Genomic DNA, 24560 nt, shown 5'->3' on the forward strand with positions numbered 1-24560 from the left:
GCTATGCAAGCTTTCCGCCAATCCGCAGGCACCTCACCATGAGTCAAACATACATAGAATATCCTTACCAACCAGTCACCAACACAGTCACACCTTTTTTAATAAATTCCACTGGAATCCCATTCACACCCGCTGCCTTGAAGGCTTTTAACTTCCGCAAAGCATTTACTACCTCTTCTCTGTTTATCAAATCATACTCCCTAACCCTCTCACTTCGCACACCACCTCGATCAAAAATCCCTATATCTGCCACTCTATCATCTAACACATTCAACAAACCTTCAAAATTCTCACTCCATCTTCCCACATCACCACTACTTGCTATCACCTCCCCAATAGCCCCCTTCAACAATGATCCCATTTGTTCTCTCGTCTTACGCACTTTATTTACCTCCCTCCAAAACATCTTTTTATTCTCTCTAGAATTTAATGATACTCTCTCACCCCAACTCTCATTTGCCCTCCTTTTAGTCTCTTGCACCTTTCTCTTGACCTCCTGCCTCTTTCTTTTATACATCTCCCACTCATTTGCATTATTTCCTTGCAAAACTCGTCCTAATGCCTCTCTCTTCTGTTTCACAAATAATTTTACATCTTCATTCCACGACTCACTACCCTTTCTAATCTGCCCACCTCCCACACTTCTTATGCCACAAGCATCTTTTATGCAAGCCATCACTGCTTCCCTAAATACATCCCATTCCTCCCCCACTCCCCTTACGTCCTTTACTCTCACCTTTTACCGTTCTGCACTCAGTCTCTCCTGGTACTTCCTCACACAAGTTTCTTTCCCAAGCTCACTTATTCTCACCACTCTCTTTACCCCAACATTCTCTCTTCTTTTCTGAAAATCTCTACAAATCTTCAACTTCGCCTCCACAAGATAATAATCAGATATCCCTCCAAAAAGTCTTTCTTTCGCTCGCCTATCAATTAACACGTAATCCAATAATTCTCTCTGGCCATCTCTTCTACATATACACGCTTACTTATGTATATCTCTCTTTTTAAACTAGATATTCCCAATCACCAGTCCTTTTTCAGCACACAAATCTAAAAGCTCTTCACCATTTCCATTTACAACACTGCACACCCCATGTACAGCAATTATTCCCTCAACTGCCACATTACTAAACTTTGCATTCAAATCGCCCATCACTATAACCCGATCTCGTACATCAAAACTACTAACACACTCACTCAGCTGCTCGGAACACTTGCTTCTCCTGATCTTTCTTCTCATGCCCAGGTGCATACGCACCAATAATCACCCATCTCTCCCCATCAACTTTCAGTTTTACCAATTCAATCTAAAGTTTACTTTCTTACACTCTATCACATACTCCCACCACTCCTGTTTCATGAGTAGTGCTACTCCTTCCCTTGCTCTTGTCCTTTCACCCACCCTTGACTTTACTCCAAAAATATAACCAAACCACTCTTCCCCTTTACCCTTGAGCTTCGTTTCACTCAGAGCCAAAATATCCAGGTTCCTTTCATCAAACCTACTACCTATCCTTCCTTTATTCTCATTTGGTTACATCCACACACAGTTAGATACCCCAAGAATATATATATTTATATATCTATTTATATCTATTTATTATACTTTGTCGCTCTCTCCCGCGTTAGCGAGGTAGCGCAAGGAAACAAACGAAAGGATGGCTCAACCCACCCACATATACATGTATATACATACACGTCCACATACGCACACATACATACCCATACATTTCAAAGGCATGTGTATGTGGAGGAAGAGAGGAAAGTGATTGGTTCTCAGTGAATGTTGGTTTGCGGCAGGGGTGCGTAATGTCTCCATGGTTGTTTCATTTGTTTATGGATGGTTATTAGAGAAGTGAATGCAAGTGTTTTAGAAAGAGGGGTAAGTATGCACTCTGTTTTGGATGATAGGGCTTGGAAAGTGAGTCAGTTGTTGTTCGCTGATGATACAGCGCTGTTGGCTGATTCGGGTGAGAAACTGCAAAAGCTGGTGACTGAGTTTGGTAAAGTGTGCGAAAGAAGAAAGCTGAGAGTAAATGTGAATTAGAGCAAGTTTATTTGGTACAGCATGATTGAGGGACAAGTCAATTGCGAGGTAAGTTTGAATGGAGGAAAACTGGAGGAAGTGAAGTGTTTTAGATGTCTGGGAGTGGATGTGGCAGCAGATGGAACCATGGAAGCGGAAGTGAATCATAGGATGGGGGAAGGGGGCGAAAGTTGTGAGGCTAGGAATAGACAAGAAGGGCCCCATTCTTTCACACTCAGTCTCTATCTGTCATGTATAATGCACCGAAATCACAGCTCCCTCTCCACATCCAGGCCCTACAAAATTTTCCATGGTTTACCCCAGATGCTTCACATGCCCTGGTTCAATCCACTGACAGCACGTCGACCCCAGTATACCACATCGTTCCAATTTACTCTATTCCTTGCGCGCCTTTCACCCTCTTGCATGTTCAGACCCCGCTTGCTCCAAATCTTTTTCACTCCATCTTTCCTCCTCCAGTTTGGTCTCCCGCTTCTCGTTCCCTCCACCTCTGACACATATATCCTCTTTGTTAATCTTCCCTCACACATTCTCTCTATGTGACCAAACCATTTCAAAACACCCTCTTCTGCTCTCTCAACCACACTCTTTTTATTAACACACATCTCTCTTACCCTATTATTACTCGAGCAAACCACCTCACACCACATATTGTCCTCAAACATCTCATTTCCAGCACATCCACCCTCCTCCGCACAACCCTATCTGTAGCCCACGCCTCGCAACCATATAACATTGTTGGCACCACTATTCCTTCAAACATACCCATTTTTGCTTGCCGAGATGATATTCTCGCCTTCCACACATTTTTCAAGGCTCCCAGAACGTTTGCCCCCTCCCCCACCCTGTGACTCACTTCCGGTTCCATTGTTCCATCCGCTGCCAAATCCACTCCCAGATATCTAAAACCCTTCACTTCCTCCAGTTTTTCTTCATTCAAATTTACCTCCCAGTTGACCTGTCTCTCAACTTTACTGTACCTGATAACCTTGCTCTTATTCACATTTACTCTTAACTTTCTTCTTTCACACACTTTACCAAACTCAGTCACCAGCTTTTGCAATCTTTCACCCGAATCAGCCGCCAGTGCTTTATCATTAGTGAACAACAACTGACACTTCCCACCTCTCGTTCACATTCTCTCTCTCTCTCTCTCTCTCTCTCTCTCTGTATGTATATATATAAAACGCCGTTTCCCGCGTTAGCGAGGTAGCGTTAAGAACAGATCACGGAGCCTAAGCGGGAAAACCCTCACTTGGCCCCCTTCTCTGTTCCTTGTTTTGGAAAAGTAAAACACTGGAGTGGAAAATTTCCAGCTCCCGCTCCCGGACTTAGAAAATTACCCACTCCACCTCATGACTAAAACCATTTCCAGAGTAGAATGCTGTAGCATAAGGAAGGAAACTGCTGAGTCGCTGCAGATAGAGCAGTAGGACAGAGCAAGGTAGTGTAGCGCAGCAGTAGCTTATATTAGGATAGTGTAGCGTAGCAGTAGCTTATAGAAGGATAGCGTAGTGTTGCAAGAGCGTATAATAGGATAATGTATCGTAGTAGTAGTTTATGGCAGGATTAGCGTAACAGAAGCATATAGCAGGGTATCATAGCGTAGCAGGAGCATATAGTCGGATAATGTAGCATAGCAGAAGCATATAGCCGGATAGCGTAGCGTAGCATAGCATATATCAAGATAGTGTAGCGTAGCAGTAGGTAGAGCAGGGTAATGTAGCATAGCGCAATAGCAGAGACAATAGCCAGTAGATATTGCACTTCATTATATTTTTGTGATATGCCATGCTTGCTTTACTGCAGCATTGTATGATTCTTCTTCAGACCTTATGTTATGCTTTGCCCATGTGCCTTGTCTTCCCCATCCAGAGGTCCGCTGGTGGGTAGACGGGCGTCGGGGGTGGCCGCAGCCATCAGGAGTCCCGGCGACGAGAAGAAGGATCCGTCCAAGTCCTCCTCAGACACCGACAGTGAGCGAGGGGGCGTAGCTGCCACTCTGGGACCCGTCAGAACGAACAGGATGGTGAGCTGGGGTGGGGAGCGGTCTGGGTCAGGGTTACGTTGTTGTATGAGCCAGGGAAAAGAGCAGGTGCGACTCGAGGGCAGGGGTGGGTCAAGAGAATGTATGGTTCATGGGCAGGTATGGATGTGAGTCTATGGGTGTGGGTGTAGGTCAGGGGCAGGGACAGGGTTGAGTGGGAGTCAGGAGGAAGAATGGGTGGGTGTGTGGCAGAGACAGAGGTGAGTGTGAGTCAGGAGGAAGAATGGGTGGGTGTGTGGCAAGGGCAGGGGTGAGTGTGAGTCAGGAGGAAAAGTGGGTGTGGGTATAGGGGAAGGATGGTTGTAGTTCAGGGACATGGATGAGTTTGGGTCAGTTAGGAACAGGGGTTAGTCAAGGGCAGAGGTGGGAAATGGGTCGATGGCATGAGTAGGTGTGCGTCAGGGATAAGGGTGAGTGTAGATCTGGAGGAAGAGTAGGTGTAGGTAAAAAGGGACTGTTGGTTGTGTGTCAGGGGCAGGTTTGGATGTGTAAGCATTGGCCAGGGAGAGGAGTATGAAGGAAGAGGAGTAGAGAGAGAAAGGATATGGATGAGGAGTCAGGAGGAAGGTTATGTGTGTTGGTCAGCGGGGAAGGGGGTTTGTAGGTCAGGAGGAGGAGTGTGTATGGGTCAAGGAGTGTATGGATCAGGGGGAGGGCTGGGTATGGCTCATGAAGTAGGATGTGCGTGAATCAGTGAGAGGGATTAGTATGGGTCATGGGGAAGGGTAGGTGGAGGTCTGGGGCAGAGTTAAGTCTGAGTCAAGGATAGTTTGTGTGTGGATGAGAGAGAGAGAGAGAGAGGGGGTGGGTATGGTCATAGCGAAGGGTGGGTGTGGATCAGAGAGAGGCATGGGTATATGTTAAGGGGACGAGTGGGTAAAAGATGAAAGGTTTGTGACTGGGTTAGGGAGAGGCGTGGATACTGGTTATTCTTCATTAACTGTGCATGCTTCTTGTCCTCACTGTCCCTAACCCTTACCAGTTGTACTCCTTCATTCTTTCCACTCCTGTACTGTCCTTAACCCTTTACCGTGCAAAATATCCCCTCATCCTAACCAGTAGTGCTCCTCTATCATATATCTGCCTGTTACCCAACATTTCCACCCCTTTTACTGTCGTTACGAGTTCCCTGTGCGTGTCCTCCAACCTTTTCACTCGAGAACACCATATCACTGTCGCCAGCAGTCCACTGTGTGTCCTCATACACCATATACCTCTACCGGTAGTGTCCTTTCACCTTTTGTTACATTTCCCTTCAACTATTCACTATGTGTCGCTCTCCAGCCTCGGCAAGTGCTCGACCTCAAGCAGATGATCAGCGACTATACCCGCCTTGAGGATAACATAGGTGACGTGGGTAAAGGTCCCCCAGGCAACACGGACAGAAAGCCAGGTGAGGCTCACTAACCTTCCACCTGACCTGCAGCACCACTCTAACCTGACCTGCAGCGCCGCTTCTCACCTGACCTGCAGCGCCGCTTCTCACATGACCTGCAGCACCGCTTCTCATCTGACCTGCAGCATTACTCCGCACCTAACCCGCAGCATCTCCTGACTTACTGTATCACTCAATATGTGATCTGCTGCACCACTCAGCACCTGACCTGTAGCACCACTCAGCACCTGACCCTATAGCACCATTCTTCATCTGACATGTAGCTCAACTCCTCACCTTTCCTTTAGCACAACTCCACATTTGACCTACTGCACCATTGCTCAGTCTAGTCCCACAGTACACAGGCCCCACAGAACAAGCTTACTGATCATTCCTCACAGGGTAGACATGCTGATAACATTCACTCAGGACGCACAGCCGACAACGTTCACTCGTGTTTGATACTGATATGTAAAACTTTCCACATGCTGATGTTGAAATTCATGAATCGCCTCTGGGCCCAGTCCACCAGTGTGTGTTGGCATTTTAAAGCTGCACTCGTTCAAGTTTGGAAATATTTCCAAGTTTAGCATCGTCTAGGAATTTCGGTATCTTACAATTTGTCTCATTATCAATATCATTAGTCTATGAGAAAGAGAACCGGTGCCAAGACGGATCCTTTCATCACACCACTTGTTACGTCTAACCACTCTGAGGCATGACTATTGATCACAGCTTTTTGTGAATAGCTAGTCAACCTAATTTCATATCCACCAAAATACGACCACATCAATACCGTGTGACTTTAGTTTTGCTCGTAAACCTTTGACGTGGAGCCATATGGAATGTTTTTTTTTTTGAAAATCTAAATAAATGACATCATCTGCTTTACTTCCATCATACATATGGATTATACAAAAGAAATCATGCATATTTGATAGACATTAGCAATTTTGTCGAAAACCATGGTCAAAATCGCTCATTAAGTAGTGGTCCTCTAAATGGGTTACTATTTTTTCTCGAATGATGGATTTCATAGGTTTTCTAAATACAGACGTTAAGCTAAATGAACGATAATTTCCGGTCACTGATTTCATTACATTTCTCTGGAACTTTCTAGAAGCAAGTGACTTAGTGGAAAAAAAAAACACTCAAGGGCTGAAGTATCTCATTTTTTGCCTTTTTTTTTTATTGCCCTCGAATAAAACTTATCAGGGCTTGTTGTTCTGCTTATTTCACTCAGTTTCTTGCTGGTAGTATGTCTTCAACTTTTATGCCAGTATGTTGTAAACGTTCTCCTCTCTTATCACTGAAGTTGTCTTCGTTCGTAAACAGAATCAAAATAATCGTTTTTTGCCATGGCTTTGTTGTCTCGAATCAAGTCAGTTTTCCGCAATTAATGGACAAATTGGCAGAACAATGACTCTCTTACTTCTTGCATAAATATAAAACTCTTTAGGGTCTCTTTTACTATTTTCAGCAATATACGCCTCATAATGACGTTTACTTTATCATAGTTGTACACAAACTTGTATAATGTTTTCGATAATGTTGATGTTTTGTTTTCTCTCAGTTTATGGCTACTTTCGTAGGAAACAGGCACCTCTTCATTTCATTGTTTCACCAATTTGGCTTTGTTCTATAAGATACCGTCTACCACACATGCTTCGAAAGTTTTACTGAAGTTTTTCCAAGCTGCAGTTTTGTACTTTTCATTGATCATATCATCCTAGATTTGTCTGTCAAGAGTAATACAGAGATCCTTAAGGTTGGCAGGTCCATAATTTTGTATTTTTTTTCACAATTGTAATGTTGCCGGTGATCACGTGTACTAAACTATTTTTCAACTTCAACGTTACTAACGAGATCCTCATTTGTAGTTTGCGAGTAGGTTTATCAACAGATTAGACAGAGGGCACTATCATCTACCTCTGGTGCGAGGAGCCTATAAACTAGTCCTACTGATATTCTATTACGAAGCTTATCTTTACTTCTTACAAAAGTGAAGTCGACAGTATTAAAAGCTACAACATTTTTCATCGCAAGACCTTAATAAGCTTTAACAAACAGCAAGACACCACCCCTTACTTTATTCCCCCTTCGCTACTAGAGTGTACTCTGAAACTGTTTATTAGTTTACCATGAAACTGTGCAGGCTAGAGCAGTTAAACTGTTTGTAGATGACTGTGAGAGATTTCATTTTTCCTCATTGAAATTGGTGCCAGTTAGTGTTCTGAAAGCATTTAGTTTGTCAGAGGAATGCGTGTTGGTGTGGAAGTAAATTCGTGTTTGTTGTATGTAATGGTTGATTTTCTTATCATAATTGGTTGATCATTCAGGGTGATGTGAGCTACAAGTGTGACTAGTGTCTTTCTGGGGTTAAGAAGACGATGGATTTCTTTAAGATTGCCATCCTTCTGTTTCATAACATCTAGTAATGTATTTTTGTTAGTGTTGCATGTGTTAGTGTTGCGCTGTGGTACTACGATGTGATTGTGAGATCGTTTGATGATAAGAGGCCGCTCACACTAAGGTTGAGGAGGAGGGTGGGAGAGAAGCAGGGAGAGGTCATATAGAGTCTGATGAAAGTTGGAGAAAGAAAAGCACCCTGGAGGTTTCACTGTAGCGCCTGAGAGTTTTAGAATCGTGGTCTTTTTGGACAGCCTTTTTTTCTGTCTTTATTGAGAGAGATTTAGGGATATCTTATGTAGATATGTCATGAGAGGGTGCTGAAAGCTTACACTACTGGATGTCACAAAACAGAAGGATCACATTTTTAAAGGAATTCATCGTCTTCTTAACCCCTGAAAGACACTAGTTTGTTCATATTCATTGTCACTAGTTCTGTGATGGAAGTGGGGTTGTGGTTGGTTGAAGCCATTTAGAACTTTTGATTTTGCCACATTGTTATTCTTTCACTGGTAAGGTTTCTTATGAATGAAAAAAATAATGCTTGATGGTTACTCTAATATTCAACTCCAAATGACCTGTAAACGAGACTGACTTAAACAGGACTCCTATCTCCTAAGTACTGCCAGATTCTACTAAACTACACTTGATACCTTCTTCTTAACTCACTTATTTTCTTTAGCAGTAGCGTCTCCACTTTTACAAGCAAGTCATGATATTTGCATTCGTTGACTTGCCGTGAAGGAACACTACAAAATATATATTCACTTCTGTAACAAACTTGTACAGGAATTGGTTTACGCCAAACCATATAAGATTTCCCCCACTGAGTTCCAGCAAGACCGACAAAACTGCAGGGGAAACATTACTTATGCTTTGATAGACGCCATTCACCGGTGCAAACGGTCTGGTTATCCATCATATATATATTCTAGCAAGACGACGTCGCTTGTAGACCGGTCACTCATCTGCTTAACGGAGTTGATATTCTAAGTATCTGCATAGTTTATTTTTTTTTTTTTTTTTTTTTTTTTTTTTTATACTTTGTCGCTGTCTCCCGCGTTTGCGAGGTAGCGCAAGGAAACAGACGAAAGAAATGGCCCAACCCCCCCCCCCCCCATACACATGTACATACACACGTCCACACACGCAAATATACATACCTACACAGCTTTCCATGGTTTACCCCAGACGCTTCACATGCCTTGATTCAATCCACTGACAGCACGTCAAACCCTGTATACCACATTGCTCCAATTCACTCTATTCCTTGCCCTCCTTTCACCCTCCTGCATGTTCAGGCCCCGATCACACAAAATCTTTTTCACTCCATCTTTCCACCTCCAATTTGGTCTCCCTCTTCTCCTCGTTCCCTCCACCTCCGACACATATATCCTCTTGGTCAATCTTTCCTTTTTGGTTTCATGAAACATTTCCAACCTTTCCTGACCTTAGATGATGATGACGCACATGAGATGTTCCCTATAGAGCCCCGTTGTACATTATTGCCATTTTACCTCGGCCTGGAGTTATCTGCAGTAAACACTCTGATGTTTGACCTGATATTAGGAAGTCATGAGTGAGAATAGTGACAATCCTGATGCTGGTCACGACATATTCGCGCTGTTCTCAAAGTACACTGACGGGTAAAGACTATGTGACCTCCGATCTATCTGAGTTAGGATATATTGACCTTTGACTCAGTACGATGACCTGGTGGGTGAAGTCAGTGACTTACTTTTCAAGCCTACCTTAAAAATGTTTGACCCAATATGATAGTACTATAGTTGGGCAATATGACCTGTCATTCAACACGGTGAGATTAAAGGTGAAAAGAATGACCTTTGACCTAATCTGGTAATGTTAGGGATAAAGTCAATGATCTTTAACAAAAACTGGGCGTCATGCAGATGAAACCTGTACCATTTGCAGGCCAGAAAATATTCAACCTGATATATTAGAGTTTCAGATGAAAACAACAATACACGCTTTGATGAAATGGTCTTACAGGAACAAATGTTAACGTCTGACCCGTTATTGTGGTGTTAACCTAACTAAATAGGGTTGAAGGCGATACTACAAACCTCTCACCTCTTATGATAGTGTTACAAGAGAAAAAAGCCATCACAGACTTCCCTGTGTGTTGATGTAGGAGAAAAATGATTATTTTACCCCAAGATGGAAACATTCACGGCCCGCCCAGGGTCGAGCGCATAGGCTCGAATCCTGGTTACGGCAGTCGGTCTACAGTCAACCAGGCTGTTCATCTACCACCAGGGGTTAGTCGATAAAATGGGTACCTGGCTCAGACTAGGGTACATTTTTTGCAAAAGAAGGAATAGAGAAGTGGGCCTAGTGAGGATATTCCCTCCAAGGCACAGTCCTTTGTTCTTAACGCTACCTCATTGACGCAAGTGTATATATATACATATATACATATACATATATATTGGAAAGGATCACAGTTTTGCGCGTGATCAAGATATTCCTATGAGTCCACGGAGAAAATGAAACACGATAAGTTCCCAAGAGCACTTTCGTGAAATAATCACATCATCAGGGGAAACACAAGAGAGAAATATAACAGTCAGTTGATATACATCGAAGAGACGAAGCTAGGACGCCATTTTAATATACTTTGTCGCTGTCTCCCGCGTTAGCGAGGTAAAGCAAGAAAACAGACGAAAGAAAGGCCCAACCCACCCACGTACACATGTATATACATACACGTCCACACACGCACATATACATACCTATGCATTTCAACGTATACATATATATACATACACAGACGTATACATACATATACATGTACATAATTCATACTTATTGCCTTTATTCATTCCTTCACCACCCAGCCACACATGAAATGACAACCACCTCCCCCCACATGCGCGCGAGGTAGCGCTAGGAAAAGACAACAAAGGCCACATTCGTTCACACCCATTCTCATGCCGTCATGTATAATACACCGAAACCATAGCTCCCTTTCCAGATCCAGGCCCCACAGAACTTTCCAAGGTTTACCCCAGACGCTTCACATGCCCTGGTTCATTCCACTGACAGCACGTCGACCCCGTATACCACGTCGTTCCACTTCATATTCCTTGCACGCCTTTCACCCTCCTGCATTTTCAGGCCCCGATCACTCAAAATCTTTTTCAGTTCATCCTCCACCTCCATTTTGATCTACTTCACCTCGTTCCCTCCACATCTGACACATATATCCTCTTTGTCAATCTTTCCTCACTAATTCTCTCTATGTGACCAAACCATTTCAAAACACCGTCCTCTACTCTTTCAACCACATTCTTTTTATTACCACACATCTCTCACTCTTTCATTACTTACTCAATCAAACCACCTCACATCACATATTGTCCTCAAACATCTCATTTTCAACACATCCACCCTCCTCCGCACGACCTATCTATAGCCTCACGCCTCACAATCATATAACATTGTGGCACCACTATTCCTTCAAACATACCCATCTTTGCTTTCCGAGATAATGTTCTCGCCTACCACACATTTTTCAACGCTCCCAAAACTTTCGCCCCCTTCCCCACCCTGTGACTCACTTCCGCTTCCATGGTTCCATCCGCTGCCAAATCCACTCCTAGTTATCTAAAACACTTCACTTCCTCCAGTTTTACTCCATTCAAACTTATCTCCCAATTGACTTGTCCCTCAACCCTACTGTACCTAATAACCTTGCTCTTATTCACATTTACTTTCAGATTTCTTCTTTCACACACCTTACCAAACTCCGTCACCAGCTTCTGCAGTTTCTCACCCGAATCAGCCATCAGCGCTGTATCATCAGAGCACAACAACTGACTCACTTCCCAAGCCCTCTCATCCACAACAGACTGCATACTTGCCCCTCTCTCCAAAACTCTCGCATTTACCTCCCTAACAACCCCATCCATAAATAAATTAAACAATCATGCAGACATCACGCACCCCTGCCGCAAACCGACACTCACTGAGAACCAATAACTTTCCTCTCTTCCTACTCGTACACATGCCTTACATCCTTCATAAAAACTTTTCACTGCTTCTAGCAACTTGCCTCCCACACCATATATTCCTAATACCTTCCACAGAATATCTCTATCAGCTCTATCATATGCCTTCTCCAGATCCATAAATGCTACATACAAATCCATTTGTTTTTCTAAACACTTCTCACATACATTCTTCAAAGCAAACACCTGATCCACACATCCTCTACCACTTCTGAAACCACACTGCTCTTCCCCAATCTGATGTTCTGTACATGCCTTCACCCTCTCAATCAATACCCTCGCATATGATTTCCCAGGGATACTCTACAAACTTATACCTGTACAATTTGAACACTCACCTTTATTCCCTTTGCCTTTGTACACTAAGGCACGAAAGCACTAAGGCAGGGGAGTGGGGGAGGAATGGGATGTATTTAGGGAAGCAGTGATGGATTGCGCAAAAGATGCTTGTGGCATGAGAAACGTGGAAGGTGGGCAGATTAGAAAGGGTAGTGAGTGGTGGGATAAAGAAGTAAGATTATTAGTGAAAGAGAAGAGAGAGGCATTTGGACTATTTTTGCAAGGAAATAGTGGAAATGACTGGGAGATGTATAAAAGAAAAAGGCAGGAGGTCAAGAGAAAGGTGCAAGCGGTGAAAGAGAGGGATAATGAGAGTTGGGATGAGAGAGTTTCATAAAATTTCAGGGAGAATGAAAAATGTTTTGGAAGGAGGTAAATATAGTGCGTAATGAGGAGGTAATATTAAGTAGTGGTGATGTGAGAAGGAGATGGAGTGAGTATTTTGAAGGTTTGTTGAATACGATGGCCTTGAATAGGGCCTCAGTGACCCCTCGTCCCCACACGGGCGTGGCATTTTTTTTTTATAGACACTACTTGCATGTGTTTTTTTCCGCACATGGGTTTAGTTTTTTAGGCCCTATGACGATGTAGCTTTATTTTTAGACCCTATATGGGCGTGTTTTTTTTTAGACCCTATATGGGTATGGTTTTTAAATCCTACATGAGTATGGCTTTTTAGATCCTACATGGGTATGGTCTTTAGACCCTACATGGGTATGGTCTTTAAACCCTACATGGGTATAGTCTTTAAACCCTACATGGGTATGGTCTTTAGACCCTACATGGGTATGGTCTTTAAACCCGACATAAGTATGGTCTTTAGACCGCTATATGGGTGTGGTTTTTAGTGTCGTGTTGCTAGCTGAAGCAGTGACCTACATGCCGTCGTTACAGGTGAGGACGATGATGACAGCGACCTGTGGGAGGACAAGAGCGTCAAGCCGGCCGTCCTCATGCCTCACTTTACGGGCGAGTTCAGGGACCTGGCCAACATCATACAACGGGTACGTACCTGGTGTTGGCAACACTGTGTGTGTGTGTGTCTCTCTCTCTCTCTCTCTCTCTCTCTCTCTCTCTCTCTCTCTCTCTCTCTCTCTCTCTCTCTCTCTCTCTCTCTCTCTCTCTCTCTCTCTCACACACACACACACACACACACACATACACACACACACACACACACACACACACATACACACACACACAGACACACACACACACACACACACACACACACACACATACACATACACGGGTCAAAATAAACGTAAAATTCTCTCCTCGTAGCACCCAGGAGGTCATCACACACACACACATACACACGCTCGTATACACACAACTGATTTATCCCAAGACACGTATCTGTAAAGGAGTAAGTGCGAATCTTTTATTATCATTATGATTATTGTCATTATTATCATTGTCATTATCATTATTGTCATTATTATTATTGTCATTATCATTATTGTCATTATTATTATTGTCATTATCATTATTGTCATTACTGTCTTCATAGGCTTCATAAACTGACAAAGGTTTGACGACAAGATCTTTACAAAAGTAAATATTTTGTGTGTAATTACATTACAATTCGTATATACAGTGAAGTCAGATATTCAAAGCTATCAATTCTGAATATACATAGAATGATGCTTCTGAGACTGTTACAGCCATTTGCAAATGTTGAGCAATCACATTTGGACACTTTTTCACGCAGTGACGCCTTTTGTACGTGCTAGTTTCGATAGAACTTATACATGTTTTCCTAATTAACCTTTTTCATAAATTCAGGAATTCTCTCTCTCTCTCTCTCTCTCTCTCTCTCTCTCTCTCTCTCTCTCTCTCTCTCTCACTGTGCACACAAGATTGTTTGCACATGGCAGGAGGCGGTGTCTATTATGTTAAATACAGCTTAGCTGCAGCTGAAGCAAACAAGCCAGACGCTCATACTGGTGATATGTTTTATACATTGATTTTGCCGATCAAAAATGAGCGTAAACGGCATATTTGGTGTCATCAACAGACCACATAAACAAAAGACGAAGACAAGAAAATGCTACACCACGAAATGAAATCGGCCTCGCTTTATCGGGAAATGGAAGAATTAACTCATCAAAAAAAAAATCAAGTTAATGGAACGAATAAGAATTTAGAGAAGTATCGAAAATTATGAGCTGTTGTAGAAAGGTCATAAGACAATGTAATCCTTTTATGAAAAAAGGATTTCCATTAATTTTTCAAATATATAACGCAGACAAAAACTTTAGAGACACAATAGCATCACTGATAACCGAACAGGGTAAAGTAACACATACGTTAAGGGACTTCAAACGAGATAAATCTCTTCATACACGTAGACAAAACTACATATACCAGCGAAGAAGATTCGTGCATATCTGTGGCAAAACAAATTGTGATAGCGAAAAATTAAATGTATCTTTGAGTTTATCAAATACTAAAAATGTAAATCCAACGCAACCCAAACAAAGCATGAAGGTGGTCAGATGGCAGTTAATATTTTCCATAACCAAAATTTCTAACAATTTCATGCTGAGGCTAAGGTCAGAGAGATCACGTTAGCCCAACCTGCAAAGGTGAGTAATGTGGCAGTTGAGGGTAAGATTGGTGTACATGGGGTGTTCAGTGTTGTAAATGGAGATGGTAAAGAGCTTGTAGATTTGTGTGCTGAAAAAGGACTGGTGATTAGGAATACCTGGTTTAAAACGAGAGATGTACATAAGTATACGTAGTAAAGTAGGAGAGATGGCCAGAGAGCGTTATTGAATTACGTGTTAATTGATAGGGGCGCTAAAGAGAGACTTTTGGATGCTAATGGGCTGAGAGGGGCAACTGGAGGGATGTCTGATCTTTATCTTGTGGAGGCGAAGGTGAAGATTTGTATACGTTTTCAGAAAAGACGAGAGAATGTTGGGGTGAAGAGAGTGGTGAGAGTAAGTAATCTTGGAAGGGAGACTTGTGTGAGGAAGTACCAAGAGAGATTGAGTACAGAATTGAAGTAGGTGAGAGCAAATGACTTAAGGGGAGTGGGAGAAAAATGTTATGTATTTAGGGAAGTACTGATGACTTGAGCAAAAGATGCTTGTGGCATCAGAAAGGTGGGAGATGGGCAGATTAGAAACGGCAGTGAATGGTGGGATGAAGAAGTAAGATTGTTAATGAAAGAGATAAGAGAGGCGCTAGGATGACTTTTGCAGGGAAGTAGTGCGAATGACAGGGGGATGTATAAAATGAAAAGGCAGGAGGTCAAGAGAAAGGTGCAAGAGGTGAAAAAGAGGACAAATGAGAGTTGGGATGAGAGAGTATCATTAAATTTTAAGGAGAATAAAAAGATGGTTTGGAAGAAGGTAAATAAAGTGCGTAAGGCAAGAGAACAAATGGGAACATCGGTGAAGAGGGCTAATGGGGAGTTAATAACAAGTAGTGGTGAAGTGAGGAGATTGCGTGAGTATTTTGAAGGTTTGTTGAATGTGTTTGATGATAGAGTGGCAGACATAGTGTGTTTTGGTCTGGTCGAGGTGGAGCGCGAAGTGAGAGGGTCAGGGAGAACGGTTTGGTAAACAGAGAAGAGATAGTGAAAGCTTTGCGGAAGATGAAAGCCGGCAAGGCGGCGGGCTTGTATGGTATTGCAGCGGAATTTATTTAAAGAGGGGGTGACTGTGTTTTTGAATGGTTAGTGAGGATATTCAATGTATGTATGGTTCATGGTGAAGTGCCTGAGGATTGGCGGAGCGCATTCATAGTGCCACTGTACAAAGGCATTAGGGATAAGGGTGAGTGTTGAAATTAGAAAGGTATAAGTTTGTTGAGTATTTCTGGAAAATCCTATGTGAGGGTAAAGATTGAGAGAGTAAAGGCATGTACAGAGCATCAGATTGGGGAATAGCAGTGTGGTTTTAGAAGTGGAAGAGGATGTGTGGATTAGGTGTTTTCTTTGAAGAATGTATGTGAGAAATACTTAGAAAAAGAAGATGGATTTGTATGTAGCATTTATAGATCTGGAGAAGACAAATGATAGAGTTGATAGAGATGCTTTGTGGAAGGTATTAAGAGTATTTAGTATGGGAGGCAAGTTGCTACAAGCAGTTAAAAGTTTTTATCGAGGATGTAAGGCATGTGTACGAGTAGGAAGAGAGGAAAGTGGTTGGTTCTCAGTGAATGTAGGTTTGGGGCAGGGGTGCTTGAGGTCTCCATGTGTTCACATCTGGTTCAATCTAATGACAGCACGTCGACCCCGGTATATCACATCGCTACAATTCACTCTATTCCTTGCAAGCCTTTCAGCCTCCTGCATGTTCGGGCCCCGATCGCCCAAATGCTTTTTCATTCCATCTTTCCACCTCCAATATGGCCTCCCACTTCTCCTCATTTCCTCCACCTCCATGTGACCAAACAATTTTGATACACCCTCTTCTGCTCTCTCAACCACACTCTCTGTATTACCATACATCTTTCTTACCCTTTCATTACTTACTCGATCAAACCACCTCACACTACATATTGTCCTCAGACATCTCATTTCTAATACATCTACCCTCCTCCCCACAACTCTATCTATAGCCCACGCCTCGCAACCGTATAACATTGTTGGCACCACTATTCCTTGAAACATATCTATTTTTATTCTCCGAGATAATGTTCTCGCCTTTCACATATTTTTCAACGCTCCCAGAACTTTCGCACCCTCCCCACCCAGTGTCTCACTTCCGCTTCCATGATTCCATCAGCTGCCAAATCCACTCCCAGATATCTAAAACACCTCACTTCCTCCAGTTTTCTCCATTCAAACTTACCTCCCAATTGACTTGTCCCTCAACCCTACTGTACCTACTAACCTTGCTCTTATTCACATTTACTCTCAGCATTCTTCTTTCACATACTTTACCAAACTCAGTCACTAGCTTCTGCAGTTTCTCACCCGAATGAACCAACAGCGCTGTATCATCAATAAACACCAACTGACTCACTTCCCAAGCCCTTTCATCCACATCAGACTGCATACTTGCCCCTCTCTCCAAAACTTTTGCATTCACCTCCCTAGCAACCCCATCCATAAGGAAATTAAACAACCATGGAGAACATCACACACCCCTGCCGTAACCCAACATTCACTGAGAACCAATCACTTCCCTCTTTCCCTACTCGTACTCATTCCTTACATCCTCGGCAAAAACTTTACACTACTTCAAACAACTTGTCTCCCACACCATATATTCTTAATACCTTCCACAGAGCATCGCTGTCGACTCAATCATTTGCCTTCTCCAGATCCATAAAGGCTAAATACAAATCCATTTGCTTTGCTAAATATTTCTCACATACATTCTTCAAAGCAAAAAACTGAACCACACATCTTCTACCACTTCTGCAACCACACTGCTCTTCCCCAATCTGATGCTCTCTGTGCATGCTTTCACCCTCTCAATCAATACCCTTCCATATAATTTCCCAGGAGTACTCAAAGTTATACCTCTGTAATTTGAGTACTCACCTTTATCTCCTTTGCCTTTGTACAATGGCACTATGCATGCATTCCGCCAGTCCTTATGCGCCTCACCAAGAGTCATACATACATTAAATATCCTTACCAACCAGTCAACAACACATTCACCCCCTGTTTTGATAAATTCCACTGCAATACCATCCAAACCCGCTGCCTTGCCGGCTTTCATCTTCCGCAAAGCTTTTACTAACTCTTCTCTGTTTACTAAATCATTTTCCCTAACCCTCTCAGTTCGCACACCACCTCGACCAAAACACCCTATATCTGTCACTCTATCATCTAACACATTCAACAAACCTTCAAAATACTCACTCCATCTCCTTCTCACATCACCACTACTTGTTATCACCTCCACATTAGCCCTCGTCACCGAAGTTCCCGTTTGTTCTCTTGTCTTACGCAGTCTATTTACCTCCTTCCAAAACATCTTTTTATTCTCCCTAAAATCTAAGGATACTTTCTCACCCCAACTCTCATTTACTCTCTTTTTCACCTCTAGCACCTTTCTCTTGACCTCCTGCCTCTTTCTTTTATACATCTCCCAGTCATTTGCACTATTTCCCTGCAAAACTCGTTCAAATGCCTCTATCTTCTCTTTCACTAATACTCTTACTTCTTCATCCCACCACTCACTACCCTTTCTAAACAGCCCACCTCCCACTCTTCTCATGCCACAAGAATCTTTTGCGCAATCCATCACTGATTCCCTAAATACATCCCATTCCTCCCCCACTCCCCTTACTTCCATTGTTCTCACCTTTTTCCATTCTGTACACAGTCTCTCCTGGTACTTCCCCACACAGGTCTCCTTCCCAAGCTCACTTACTCTCACCACCTTCTTCACCCCAACATTCACTCCTCTTTTCTGAAAACCCATACTAATCTTCACCTTAGCCTCCACAAGATAATGATCAGACATCCCTCCAGTTGCACCTCTCAGCACATTAACATCCAAAAGTCTCTCTTTCGCACGCCTGTCAATTAACACGTAATCCAATAACGCTCTCTGGCCATCTCTCCTACTTACATAAGCATACTTATGTATATCTCGCTTTTAAACCAGGTATTCCCAATCATCAGTCCTTTTTCAGCACATAAATCTACAAGCTCTTCACCATTTCCATTTACAACACTGAACACCCCATGCATGCCAATATATATATATATATATATATATATATATATATATATATATATATATATATATATATATATATATATATATATATATATATATATATATATATATATATATATATATATATATATATATATATATATATATATATATATATATATATATATATATATATATATATATATATATATATATATATATATATATATATATATATATATATATATATATATATATATATATATATATATATATATATATATATATATATAAGATAAGGGGATAAGAGTGAGTGCTCAAATTACAGAGGTATAAGTTTGTTGAGTATTCCTGGTAAATTATATGGGAGGGTATTGATTGAGAGGGTGAAGGCATGTACAGAGCATCAGATTGGGGAAGAGCAGTGCGGTTTCAGAAGTGGTAGAGGATGTGTGGATCAGGTGTTTGCTTTGAAGAATGTATGTGAGAAATACTTAGAAAAGCAAATGGATTTGTATGTAGCATTTATGGATCTGGAGAAGGCATATGATAGAGTTGATAGAGATGCTCTGTGGAAGGTATTAAGAATATATGGTGTGGGAGGCAAGTTGTTAGAAGCAGTGAAAAGTTTTTATCGAGGATGTAAGGCATGTGTACGTGTAGGAAGAGAGGAAAGTGATTGGTTCTCAGTGAATGTAGGTTTGCGGCAGGGGTGTGTGATGTCTCCATGGTTGTTTAATTTGTTTATGGATGGGGTTGTTAGGGAGGTAAATGCAAGAGTCCTGGAAAGAGGGGCAAGTATGAAGTCTGTTGGGGATGAGAGAGCTTGGGAAGTGAGTCAGTTGTTGTTCGCTGATGATACAGCGCTTGTGGCTGATTCATGTGAGAAACTGCAGAAGCTGGTGACTGAGTTTGGTAAAGTGTGTGGAAGAAGAAAGTTAAGAGTAAATGTGAATAAGAGCAAGGTTATTAGGTACAGTAGGGTTGAGGGTCAAGTCAATTGGGAGGTGAGTTTGAATGGAGAAAAACTGGAGGAAGTGAAGTGTTTTAGATATCTGGGAGTGGATCTGTCAGCGGATGGAAGCATGGAAGCGGAAGTGGATCATAGGGTGGGGGAGGGGGCGAAAATTTTGGGAGCCTTGAAAAATGTGTGGAAGTCGAGAACATTATCTCGGAAAGCAAAAATGGGTATGTTTGAAGGAATAGTGGTTCCAACAATGTTGTATGGTTGCGAGGCGTGGGCTATGGATAGAGTTGTGCGCAGGAGGATGGATGTGCTGGAAATGAGATGTTTGAGGACAATGTGTGGTGTGAGGTGGTTTGATCGAGTAAGTAACGTAAGGGTAAGAGAGATGTGTGGAAATAAAAAGAGCGTGGTTGAGAGAGCAGAAGAGGGTGTTTTGAAATGGTTTGGGCACATGGAGAGAATGAGTGAGGAAAGATTGACCAAGAGGATATATGTGTCGGAGGTGGAGGGAACGAGGAGAAGAGGGAGACCAAATTGGAGGTGGAAAGATGGAGTGAAAAAGATTTTGTGTGATCGGGGCCTGAACATGCAGGAGGGTGAAAGGAGGGCAAGGAATAGAGTGAATTGGAGCGATGTGGTATACACGGGTTGACGTGCTGTCAGTGGACTGAATCAAGGCATGTGAAGCGTCTGGGGTAAACCATGGAAAGCTGTGTAGGTATGTATATTTGCGTGTGTGGACGTGTGTATATACGTGTGTATGGGGGGGGGGGCCATTTCTTTCGTCTGTTTCCTTGCGCTACCTCGCAAACGCGGGAGACAGCGACAAAGTATAAAAAAAAAAAAAAAAAAAGATATATATATATATATATATATATATATATATATATATATATATATATATATATATATATATATATATATATATATATATATAAAACACCATAGAAAAAGACAAGGATAAACATATTAATAAAGCAGATAAGGCTAACACTGTTGTGATTTTAGACAAAAGTAACTATTTATCTAAAATTGATGGTCTTTTAGATGATGACACAACATATTTTAAACTCCGTAAAAATCCCTTAGAAGAAGTTAATTCCCATTTCAATAAAGAAATTATGTTTTTGTTGAATGGCAATGATTCTCTTATCAAAAGTTTGTCATCTTTGTCCCCTTCATTGCCATATATGTATGGACTTATCAAAACACATAAACAGAGTTTTGCAGCAAGACCTATAGTGAGTTCAGTAGGCTCCATCACATATAAATTGTCAAAATGGTTAGTTTCTTTATTAAGCCCTTTAGTGGGTAAGGTATCAAATTCTAATATCATGACCAATGTAGATTTAGTCAACAAGCTAAACAATATAAATGTTAATTTTGATTTCAAACTAGTTAGCTTTGATGTTTCCTCACTTTTCACAAAAGTTCCAGTTGATGATCTTTTAGAATATTCATTTGCTGTCTTGGATGTTTCAAAGTCTGTTTTCATTGAACTGATAAAATTGTGCATAAAAGACTGTGTATTTCAATTTAATGGAGATTATTATGCTCAAAGATTTGGTATGGCAATGGGTAACCCTCTTTCACCTGTACTAAGTAATCTTTATATGGAATTTTTTGAAACAAAATTACTAAAGGATATCTTACCTTCTACTGCAATTTGGTTTAGGTATGTAGATGATGTTCTTTGTGTTTGGCCAACAAATGAAAATTTTTAAATATTTCTCCCCTTACTTAACAATTTAGTACCTTCCATCAAATTTACTGTAAAAAATGAAAATAATGGTATGTTACCATTTTTAGAGTGCATGATCCATAGGAAAGGAAAGAAATTTAAGTTTAGCATATACAGAAAACCTACCAATGTACGCTCATACATCCATCATTACTCATCTCAACATGACAGAGTTAAATTATTATCATCTCAATCTATGTTCCTTAGGGCATTATGTATTTGCAGGCCAGAGTTTAATGATGATGAGTTTGAGAAGACATATTCCATTGGATCTAAGTTAAAGTACCCTAGATCTTTCATTGATAAATCCCTTAAGTTAGCAAAGAAATCATGTTATAGAGTTGAGCCCAAACCTCCCATTGACACCAAGAATCTTTTAGTTCTCCCTTTTAATATTGATTTTACTTTACTTCCCATGATGCTTGAACCCTTTAATGTAAATGTTGCCTTCAGCAACGATAATACTATAAAGAATGTCTTAATCAGGAATTCACCAGAAAATTCTCTTGGATGCATATATAAAGTATCATGTGGAAATTGTGATAAATTTCATGGTGGGCAAATTGGTAAGGATCTTTCTGTTAGACTTAAGCAACATAGATATAGTATAAGAACGGGACAAGAATCAAATACCTTCTCTAATCACTTTAAAAACTCTGATCATTGTATTGACTGGAGTAATGCCATCTCAGTTATTAACTATAACTCTATTACCACGAGAAATATCACTGAATTTTCTATCATTAAATATACAAAGATTTATGATCTTGATATTATTGATGGTCTATACAAATTAGATGACTTTCTTGTTGATAAAATTTGTAAAATGATAAGTTTATGAACGCTCGTTGTTTGTCTTGGACAATCGCATGTTTACCAAATGCCGTCCTAGCTTGGTCTCTTTGATGTATATCAACTGACTGTTATATTTCTCTCTTGTGTCTCCCCTGATGATGTGATTATTACACGAAAGTGCACTTGGGAACTTATCGTGTTTCATTTTCCCCGTGGACTCATAGGAATATCTTGATCACGCGCAAAATTGTGATTTTTTCAATATATATATATATATATATATATATATATAAATATATATATATATATATGTATATATATATATATATATATATATATATATATATATATATATATATATATATATATATATATATATATATATATATATATATATATATATATATATATGTATATCATATGAATGAATTTTTTTCGTTCTAGATCCTAAGATGCTTTATAATGCAGCAGAGGATGGGAAAGTGCAGCAGGATTTTATAGAGGAAGTTTCTCTTTCCTTTTATCCATTAAATTCCATGCAGACTTTCTTCATAAACGCATGGTTATTTCTCCATTTATTTTCCCTGTCTGCTGGTATTGAAGGAGTGAGTAGAGGATGGCGAAAAACGCCATCTGACTGTTCCTAGCCTTACCTCATCCACTTAGATTGGAAATAGGAAAAGGCAGAGTTAATTCCAAAACAGGTAACCTAGGCATGGGCCAACGGGCTCTTTGTTGTCAGCCATTTCCTTTTACTGTGTGTGTCTCTCCCTTATAATTTTCTCTTCTACACACCTCTGTTATTTCACTCAACTTCATCCCTTGCAGGAGATTCTGGTCGACAATCCTGAGGTAAAGTGGTCGGACATCCTAGGCTTAGAGGACGCCAAGAGGCTGGTGAAGGAGGCAGTAGTCTATCCCCTCAAGTACCCACAGCTCTTCGTCGGCAGGTTCAAGCCCTGGCGAGGGATACTCCTCTACGGTCCTCCGGGTACAGGTGGGGATCTGGGGGACTCGCTTTGCAGGTGGAAGGGCTCATGGGAGGGTCTCTCCTTATAGGAAGTCTTGTGGGTAGCCTGAGGCAGTGATAAGAGAGGTTTCCCTTAACAAATAGCCATATCTTAAGAGGGACTATCTTGGTCAAATGAGGAACATGGTGAGATGGCTTACTGGTGTTGGCTACTGAATCAAAGTTATTCACTCTCTTCTATTCCTTTGTATTCAGAGCTTCGAGACTTGCACTTAGAGAACCCTCTCGGTACTCCTATAGTAGAACGGCACAGCAGTTATTTGATGTCTCATGTATATGAATGTTATCAGTTCAATGGTCATCAGAAAATTGACCTCAGCCAAATAATCCGGGTCTAAATGTTTATTAAGTGGTATGTATAACTTCAACCAAACCTGAGGATATATTCCATGGATCGGCCTGTACATAGGGCCTGTAGGGACACATTTCTTGTACTGGCCATCAGTAAAGATCTGTAAGGATATATACACTAAATCTTCCGGCAGGTAAGACCCTCTTGGCAAAGGCAGTTGCAACGGAGTGCAGAACGACCTTCTTTAACATATCGGCCACGACGCTTGTGTCCAAATGGAGGGGCGACTCTGAGAAGCTGGTCAGGGTAAGCAGTTTATCGTGTTTAAATGGTCCAATTTTCTGCCATTGTTTATGTATATATATATATATATATATATATATATATATATATATATATATATATATATATATATATATATATATATAAGGCATGTGTACGTGTAGGAAGAGAGGAAAGTGATTGGTTCTCAGTGAATGTAGGTTTGCGGCAGGGGTGTGTGATGTCTCCATGGTTGTTTAATTTGTTTATGGATGGGGTTGTTAGGGAGGTAAATGCAAGAGTCCTGGAAAGAGGGGCAAGTATGAAGTCTGTTGGGGATGAGAGAGCTTGGGAAGTGAGTCAGTTGTTGTTCGCTGATGATACAGCGCTGGTGGCTGATTCATGTGAGAAACTGCAGAAGCTGGTGACTGAGTTTGGTAAAGTGTGTGGAAGAAGAAAGTTAAGAGTAAATGTGAATAAGAGCAAGGTTATTAGGTACAGTAGGGGTGAGGGTCAAGTTAATTGGGAGGTGAGTTTGAATGGAGAAAAACTGGAGGAAGTGAAGTGTTTTAGATATCTGGGAGTGGA

The 24560-nt window shown here is 41.2% G+C and overlaps 1 protein-coding gene across 1 annotated transcript in view; it reads left to right on the forward strand.

The window, feature by feature from the left end:
* The window catches only part of LOC139759678 (katanin p60 ATPase-containing subunit A-like 2), a 259014-nt gene that overhangs the window by 200105 nt on the left and 34349 nt on the right, over positions 1–24560 (forward strand). Inside the window, exons 7-11 of the mRNA XM_071682079.1 lie at positions 3926–4079; positions 5382–5490; positions 13146–13255; positions 23218–23386; positions 23905–24017. Coding sequence (XP_071538180.1) covers positions 3926–4079; positions 5382–5490; positions 13146–13255; positions 23218–23386; positions 23905–24017 — 655 coding nt within the window. The remainder of the gene's footprint in view (positions 1–3925; positions 4080–5381; positions 5491–13145; positions 13256–23217; positions 23387–23904; positions 24018–24560) is intronic.

This window comes from Panulirus ornatus, chromosome 33 (assembly GCF_036320965.1).
Source record: "Panulirus ornatus isolate Po-2019 chromosome 33, ASM3632096v1, whole genome shotgun sequence".
In the NCBI taxonomy this organism is placed as follows: Eukaryota; Metazoa; Arthropoda; class Malacostraca; order Decapoda; family Palinuridae; genus Panulirus; species Panulirus ornatus.